General features: G+C 50.1%; 1 protein-coding gene across 1 annotated transcript; it reads right to left on the bottom strand.

The window, feature by feature from the left end:
• Positions 1–3,559: 3,559 nt before the first annotated feature.
• LOC149359806 (uncharacterized) lies at positions 3,560–6,387 on the bottom strand. Its single transcript, XM_089569147.1, has 3 exons — positions 6,172–6,387; positions 5,556–5,673; positions 3,560–5,468 (listed from the first exon to the last, which is right to left on the bottom strand). Exons 2-3 carry the CDS (start codon positions 5,656–5,658, stop codon positions 3,616–3,618), a joined length of 1,956 nt encoding a protein of 651 aa, XP_089425273.1. The 5' UTR covers positions 5,659–5,673; positions 6,172–6,387; the 3' UTR covers positions 3,560–3,615.
• Between the last annotated feature and the right edge of the window lie 2,401 nt (positions 6,388–8,788).

The raw sequence follows: 8,788 nt of genomic DNA, 5'->3' as shown, positions 1-8,788 counted from the left end.
TTTGTTCAGTGCTCCAACTCAGCTGCGGCGATGGCTGTCCAATGTTTGCTTTCGTGGGTATTTATGCGCAGTGTAACCGAACCTTGAAAGTGTTCAGCAGCGCCGCCCTCCTTCACAGCGGCGGACATAGTACGTCCTGTATGCAGCGAGTGCCATGTGAAACATCATCGAACGGTGAGGACGGAAGCTATGCGTGAGCCCTCTTATGGTACCTAAGATATCGACACAGAACTGACGCTTTCGTTGTCTAGGCCCTCACTGTCTGGACTTAAGACGTATAAATTGAGATACGACTCTTCAGCCGCCGTTCAGCCGCCGCGGTGGCTCAGTGGTTATGGTGCCCGGCTGCTGACCCAAAAGACGCGGGTTTGATCCCGGCCGCGGCGGCTAGAATTTCTTTGGAGGAGAAATTCTAGAGGCCCGTGCACTGTGCGATGTCAGTGCACGTTAAAGAACCCCAGGTGGTCGAAATTTCCGGAGCCCTTCACTACGGCGTCTCTCATAGCCTGAGTCCCTTTGGGACGTTAAACCCCATAAACCAAACCAAACCATCTTCAGCCATACTCTGGATGAAGTCCTCTTGAACGGCTTCTATGCAAGGCGGAACTTCGAAAACCCAACTATACAGAGAGCGAAGCTGCAAAACTTCCAGCCCCGAAATTCTTTACTGAACGGTCATTCGCTGTAGTGTAGCTTTCGAAGCCCTTCGAGACCGGAACCTTCGTCAAGCCACCTTCAAAGGGAAGCCAGAAAGGTTGACGAGCATCTGCAGGAATAAGGATAAAAGAGACACAAAAAAGGCACTGCACAAATGCGCACTCTCTCGACTTCGGTCCGTGCCTCGTCCACGACCACCAGCTATATCCCTTGGTTCATTTTTTACAACTATAAATGCACCTCGACCATAACATCAGTGAAACCTAGTCTGTCATTTTGTATCATGCGGCACCCGTTATCAGTTCTTCCAGCGCAAAACAATCTGAATGCTTGTTATACCGTCTTTCCCGAGCTGATCATCAGAATGAAGCGTCATGCACGCTGCATAGCTCGAACGCGGTTTTGCATAGATTTATACATCTTACGTTTCGAAACTGGAGCAACTTTCCTGCGCATATTGTTTCCACAAGGAGGAAGAACTTTATCTTTAAAAAAAAAGAACAAAATGTCCTCAGGGGTGGGCTCCTACTTGTACAAGAGTCCACAAGCGAGTACTGCTTGTTCCGTAAATCTTTGTTTCATTTCTTTTCACTGTATGCTTACTCTGGAAATGAGAAAAATTTATTTTCAGCAAATGGTTCTGATACTTACTCCTCCAGCTGCATGAAGCGCCAGATAGGCACCGTAATTTCTGGTATACAGTCCGCGCCTGCAGTACGGTCCGCGGGACTCAATCTCGGCTGGAATAATAATTTCTTTGGCTACATTCTACACACCCGGTAAACCGTCCGCAAGGACGAGGTGTCTGACAAGTATGTGCATGGAATTTCACAAAGGCGCTTTTAGACACCATGCACTTTTAGAAGGCGGCTAAAAATATATGTGTATGCATTCCGCCAGTATCCCAAAACCACGTAATAGAATAAACAAGGGGAATTTAATACAATATATTCGGCGGTACTGAGGCAAAAAATGCTGTAGTGTTTGCACTATAAATAATTCATAACGTGCATAAGCTCAACTTTAAACATAAATAGTACGCGGAATGTGTAAAGGAAACTACGGTATGCTGCTTGTTTCATTTTTATTGCGAAAACAATACTACTCCCAAGAATGGCCTTTCACGTAGCGGCGGCCACTTGGCACGTTTGACCTTTAGAATGACCCCTGACATTATACCATGCCTAGTGACGTCACAGCGTGACGTCATACCAGGAGCGAGAGTCGGGCTACCAACTCGGCTCGTCGGGTAACGGCGCGCCGCGCTCTTCCCACTAGAGGCGCTGCATATGCAGTATAAAACACCTGCTTTCGCAACCTACCAGGCTTAACCAGAGCTAAACCCCCGCCAATTTTTATTCTTTACTTGACCACATCCTTATGAACATGCTTGCATTATTCGTTGTTATCACCCTATTGCATGACATGCTCTTTCTTTATATCACCTTTTCTTTTTACTGCATGGCGATTTGAGAGCCGTGAAACAAAATAAATGAATAAACAAATTGGACTAGGTGGTTTTTAAGTACCTCCACGACGCCCCGAGGAGAGCGCTATAGTCAAGTCTTCAGGCCCTCCTTTTTGTCGAAGAATGTTCTTTTCATGGGTGTACGCGGGATTACAGTCCTTTTCTTTCGTTATCCGCTTTTAAACTTGACCCGACCGGCAAGATGAGGGCCAGACTAACTCCTCCGGCCAAGACCGGCTGGCCGATCGAGGCCGAGTTAGACTGCAAGTTCAGCCCGACCTGACGCTGTGTGGTGAGCCGCTCCTTCGGCTCTTATGTCACGTACGAGACCAAGCGGTTCAGTTAGTTCTACGTTGGGCACATCACCGTGCCGCTCTTTAAGGCTGGCTGAGCGAAGATGGCGCCAGTCTTCCCGGAGAACAATGCATAAGAAACGAAAAATGCCCGCAGGCACCGAATAAAGTAACTGCTCGCAACCTTCCGTGGTGTTGAGCTCTCTTTTCCATCCCTTCTCTTGGGCTGTTGTTTCTTTTTCAGTGCAAGTACACCCCCCCCCCCCCCCCCTCATCAAAATTATACAACCCAAGGAGTTTGCTTGTGTGACCTGCTGTATGCCTCGGTATGCATCCTCAGCTACAGTAACCTCTCAAAAGAGGAACGGCTTCGCCTCATCAATCGTCCCAAGTGTTAGACTGTTAGATATGCTAGGGAGCCCCGCTAAACAGCTTAGAAGCAAACACCTTGGGCTGTATGCTTTTAACTTAGGCTGTACCTTCGTGAGTGAACAGTGCATTTTCATTAAATGAATGGCGAATATGACTACCAATGTCTAGAATGCACTGGCACGATTCGCTTGCAAACACAGACCTTACAACCATTTTGTGGTCTAGGTCACTCATTCGGAAGAATGCAGTGCAGTTGGGAAAAGCTACATTCGAAATTAGAGGGTCTAGCTAGAGTTACTTATCTTCTGGAACATAGTTGAGACTGGAACTTATGTCGGCAATTACAGAGACAGTCAAGTCACCAAATACCTATCTTCGTTGGAACCGGCAGAAATCGTGCTTAGTGTCAGCACTATTAAGTTGAAATGAAATGTTCAGTAAGAAATGTGGAAAGTACACAGCCCTCGCCGTAAATACGCAGCCTTATGCGCGACTCCCGAGCAATTACAGAGTCGCGCTTAGCGACACCTATGGTGTTTGTATTCCAGAAACATACACTGCTATTGATACGGCTCATATTTCTGCAACCTCATAGCGGTGACATCGGCACAGAAGTAACTGCAACGCCCGGACACTGCGGGCCAGTCGTACAGCAGGTGGCACATTTTTATGCGGAGACCACATTCAGGAGAAACACACTAACAGAGAAGCCCATAAAGACAAAATCGGACATAACAAACATTTATTTATAATACTTCCGCTCGTGTGTTTATGAAAACAGTCGCTAGTCCTCGCACAGCAGTCGCAGCGTCTGCACGCTCCCCGTTAGCGACGAATCAGAGGTGAGTGAGACATTGAGGACATTCCTGACCGGTAACCGTAGCTAGAGAAGCTAGCTGTCATCGGTGACATTGACGAATGCATGGCCGCGTGAAGGGGATGGTGGGCTCCGAACATTCCTGCTGCGCCGTAACCCAAGCTGCCGCCACCAAACCCGAGTCCGCTGTGCATGCCGTACGCCTCATGTCCGAAGCCGCTATGCATACCGTGGTAAAGGCCTCCTACGCCATAACCGAAGCCACTGTGTAGGCTTGAGGCGCCATACCCGAGGCCGCCGTGAAGTCCATGGTACAGCCCTGACGCTCCGTAGCCAAGACCACCATGCAGTCCATGGGCAAGACCTGCCATTCCGTAGCCGAGACCACTGTGCACGCCATGGGCGAGACCTGCCATTCCGTAGCCGAGACCACTGTGCACGCCATGGGCGAGACCTGCCATTCCGTAGCCGAGACCACTGTGCAGGCCATGGGCGAGACCTGCCATTCCGTAGCCGATACCACTGTGCAGGCCATGGGCGAGACCTGTCATTCCGTAGCCGAGACCACTGTGCAGGCCATGGGCGAGGCCTGCCATTCCATAGCCGAGACCACCGTGCAAGCCGTGGTAAAGACCAGACGCGCCATAACTCAGACCACTGTGAAGACCGTGGTAAAGGCCTGCTGCGCCGTATCCGAGGCCTCCGTGAAGCCCGTGGTATAGACCGCCTGCGCCGTATCCAAGACCTCCGTGAAGACCATGGTAAAGTCCGGTCGAGCCATATCCGAAGCCTTCATGAATTCCATGGTAGAGTCCTCCGAGAGCGCCATGTACGCCGCCATGGTAGAGCCCTAAGCCTCCATATCCACCGTGAAGCCCTGCCAGACCACTGTCAAGGCCTCCGTGAAGGCCTGCCATGCCAAGGCTTCCAGTGCCGAAAAACGGGCTGCTTCCATATGCACCATGAACGCCATAGGCACCGAATCCATGCCCAAAGCCCATGGGAGCGCTCATGCCGTACGGGAAAACGCCTCCATATCCAATACCACTTGCCATGCCATACGGCATTGGGTACATACCACCGCCTCCATTGGTGTATCGTACCGATTCACAGTGCTTTCTGATGATGCTGTGCAAAGGATTCTCAGTGTAACCCACATTGCCGACTAAAGGCATCACTCCGGCTGGTAGACCCATGGGCATCCCAGCGTACGGGGCCATGTTCATACCGTTGTGGTACATGGACATTACGGTAGATTGTGCGGCTTGCGCTTGCATCAAGTGCTGGTGGGCGTTGTGGGCCATCAGCTGTGCCTGGTGCGCGTAGTTCTGGTGTGCCATGGCTTTGTGGAGGAGGTGCCTTCGGGCCAACGTCGCCTGCAGTTGGGCATCCTCAACAGCGTCCGCGGCAGCCAATGCCTGGCTGGCCAAGAGGCTGTGCTGGTGGGCCTGGTTCGAGAGGTGCTGGTGTTCGGCTGCGGCGAGTCCCACGTCGCCTGACGAGCCATATTGGACGGTGTGACTGAGAACGGACACGCCAGCTGGTGCCATGCCGGACAGGCCGGCCAGACCGGGAGAGAGCGCTGAAGGTAACGAAGAGAGGCCTCCAAGCATGCCTCCACTGGCAAGGCCACCCACATGGTGCCCCACAGCACCGAAGGCTCCCGACAGCAAGTGGCTTGCGGCGGTCAGCGGCGCGTGGAAGCCCGAGACACCTCCCAACATGTCACCGTGCAGTGCTCCGTGAAGGCCTTCCATTACGGTGCTGTGGATGCCGCCCAGCGCCGATCCGACACCGCCCAGGACTCCGGATGACATGAACGGCGTCGCGTGGACGGTGGCCGTGTACGGGCCGTGGTCAACTGCGTGTGAGGCGTGTGGGGACAAGGTCTTAGTCGCGTGGTGCGTCAACTTCTGCTGTGTGCTACCCAACGCCCCTCCTAACCGACCTGAGCTGATTTGACGAACGGGCCTCGGTGCTCCCTGGACATTCTGTTTGCTGAGCAGCGTCGCGCACACCCAGAGGGCCGCCAGCAGAAACATTCGGGCCATGCTGAGGGCGGCAGCCTGAAAAAGAAAGAAAAGTGGCGGTGGTGAGGCGCATGTTACCCACAGCACTGTAGCCGAGTCTGTATCTTAGCCCGCGTTCGGACGCAGAGAACTGGAAGAAACGGATTCTTTCCAAGGAACAAGAATGTAGTAAACACAAAAGCGATGGCCTAGAGGGTACATGCATACCTCTGTATCACAGCTTGCTTAATAATTCTCACTGTACAGTTTAGAGACCTAGAAAGGGAACTTTAATTCTTCTGGAAATGTCTGGGTAGGTTACCCAGTGAGGTTAAGTTGCTACGTTCAGTTAACAAGCGCAATGCTTCCAAAATTTTGCGGTGTATGGGAGGAACGAATAACAGGACTATCCTTGCAAGAAGGTTTCTTTGATCCCACGATGCTGACTCATTTCCGTGGATAAGCATGGCAAAAAAAGAACAAAACGCATCACTTACACTCGCCTACACCGTTCACGCCGTGCACAGCGTGCTTCGATACCGGTCGGCTACTCACCTCCGGCGGCGAACGCTTAAGCAGGCTCTCACGGTCTGAGTGCGGCCGGCTATGTTCGCTTTTAAAGGGCTATCTCTCGGGACCCACAGCGGCAGTTCATCTCGGCGCATCACGAGTGGCACGTCCATCAGATCCCCGCGCCATGGACACGCGCAGCAGCTGATGTACGACGACTCCAACAATCACGGACAACCCATTACCAGAGACACGCAGCTGCGCGGCCCTGCCGGCGCTAGCGCGCACTGCGCGTTCCTTTAACAAGCGCTAATTACTATTGCGCCGTGATAACAGCCGCGCTGCTGGACTCTGCCTGCGGTCCCACGCGTTCACGGCTCTAAGCGAGACGCAAGCGTGCGCACAAGGTCACTGCTGCTCAGTGACGGGCGCTAGAATTTGCGAACCACGTGTCTGTCCAGCGGTCGGTGTCGTTTCACTGCCGAGCTGTGCTCACGAACCTGCCTCCGCATGGAGCCCGGAAGTGCGTCTAATTAGTGTTGCTTCAGCCTGGGGCAAGTGTTCGTAACATTGTCTCTCTATATACGATCCGGCAATACGTTCCGCGTGTTAGCTCTGGAATCAAATCAAGTGAAAACGCGATTAATCTTGTTTATGCTCGATACGAGGCAGTTGCGAACTGTGGGATCTCTTCGTGTGAGTTTTCACGCAGCTGTCGTTTCGGTTCAGCTAGGAAGTGTTATATGTGAGCAAATGTCGGTGCTGCGGATACGAACTATGTGAAAATACGATTAATAATTTTGGGCAGAAAAAGTAGAGAAATGGTAGGGTTTTCAAGTAGTTAAACCGAGTAGATGTGTGAAAGCGCGTGTTTAGCATTCTTGCTTCTTAAAAAATGCAGGAGGCAGACGTCCATTCATATTACGCACCGGAAAAACCAGTAAGATCACCTAAATATAGGTGTCCAGTCTAGCGCAATTTGAAGGTTATCAATTTCGTTCCGGCTGAAACGGACCAAGAAATATTTCCCTGCGTGGCGGTCACATAGTCTGCAACAGATATGACTGTGCAGGATGAAGGGATCTTCCTGCTACCTAAACTTATGTTTTCTTCGCAGTGTTATTGCGAAAATAACTCGTATTAGGGAAGTTTAATCCTAGTAGGTTATGCTTGCTGTGATCCCCTTCATATCGCGTTAGACTGAACAGCATTGACTATGACAAGCAAGCGCTTGGTCAAACCCTTTATGTGCATAGCTCTTTCTCATAATCATCAACAGCAGCAGTAGCAGATGCAGGCGAGAGAAGTTTATGCAAGACAAAACGTTATCTCAGCGACTTCCAAGTATCTTTGTCCCAAGCCAGCTGCGGTTAGTCTACACGTTAGAATATGCCAACTTCATTATGACAGGCGGAAGTCATAACTTCTGGCCTTCGAACATGAAATATCTCACGGTTTTCTCGAAATTTCTAGCGCCTAATATTTAATTTAATAATAACAGTCTCATTTCTAGACACCCCCAACTTAATGTAGTCAGCTTTATTTCATTGTTTCATTGTCAGCTAGTACGGTTCCATCAGTATAATATAGTAATACTGCGGTTCAGGCACTCCAAGAAGGAAGTTTGTTTTGTTGAATGTTCTTATGGATCTTATATGGCAATACTTCGATGCTGTCATTCCAGTAAAGATTCCCTTTGATGCCTCGGCGTGCCTCCTGGACACACGCACATATATATTGCGCTGTCTAAACTGAAGACGTACAAATTGCGAGACGAATCTTAAGCCATGCCGTGGATGAAGTCATCTTGAACGGCTTCCATGAATGGCGGAACTTGGAAAACCGAACCACAAAGAACGAAGCTGCATAACTTCCAGCCCCGAAATTCTTTACTGAACGACCATTCACTAGTGTAGCTTGCGAAGCCTTTCGAAACCGGAACCTTCAGCAAGTCACTTTCAAAGGGAAGCCAAGAAGGTTGACGAGCATCCGCGGGAATAAGGATAAAACAGGCACAAAACAAGCACTTCAGAAAGGCGCACTTTCTCGACTTCGGTAGCGCCTAGTATGAGATCGCCCGTTATAAGACTCGTTTCATTATTTTATAACCATAATTGTACCTTGAGCAAAACGTCTGTGTAACGCATTCTGTCATTACAGCACTTGTTTTCGAGTTGGAAAAGGTCTGTGTCGCTACCTGCCCAGGTAAACGTATTCCTTCACTACTTCCAGCACCTCGCTACCAATCGTAAACTGCTGTTCCTTTCCAAGATTTTTAAACGTTAATTTGGTTTTGCGCATATTAAATTTTATACCCCCCGTCCTGCTCTGCCTGTCAAAGCCATTGACAATGCTTTGCAAATCGTCCCCTGACTTACTCAGTAAGGCAATGTCATCGGCGAATCGCAGATTACTTCGGGTATTCTCTGTTAAATCATTTCTCAGCTGCTCCCAGCCAAGGCCTCTGAATACCTCCTGTAAACAGGCGGTGAATAGCACTGGATATTTGTGTCTGCCTGCCTAACACCCTTCCTAGCTTATTGGGGTTTTATTGCTTTTTTTTTTATGGATGACCATGAAGTCGTTATAAATATCTTCCAGTATTTTTACATCTGACTCTTCTACACCTTGGATTCGCAATCCCTGCATGACTACTGAGGTT

This window comes from Amblyomma mixtum, chromosome 2 (genome assembly GCF_055824585.1).
Source record: "Amblyomma mixtum isolate Tamu chromosome 2, ASM5582458v1, whole genome shotgun sequence".
NCBI lineage: Eukaryota > Metazoa > Arthropoda > Arachnida > Ixodida > Ixodidae > Amblyomma > Amblyomma mixtum.
Note: the sequence above shows the minus strand (reverse complement) of the source record. Positions and strands in the feature narration are given on the sequence as shown.

Bases quoted from the DNA above. Each gene is read 5' to 3' on its own strand.
- LOC149359806 (XM_089569147.1), bottom strand. From the start codon at position 5,658: ATGGCCCGAATGTTTCTGCTGGCGGCCCTCTGGGTGTGCGCGACGCTG. The intron at 5,469-5,555 runs GTCGGTTAGGAG...CCTCACACGCAG, and splicing joins CGTTCGTCAAATCAGCTCAG to TTGACCACGGCCCGTACACG.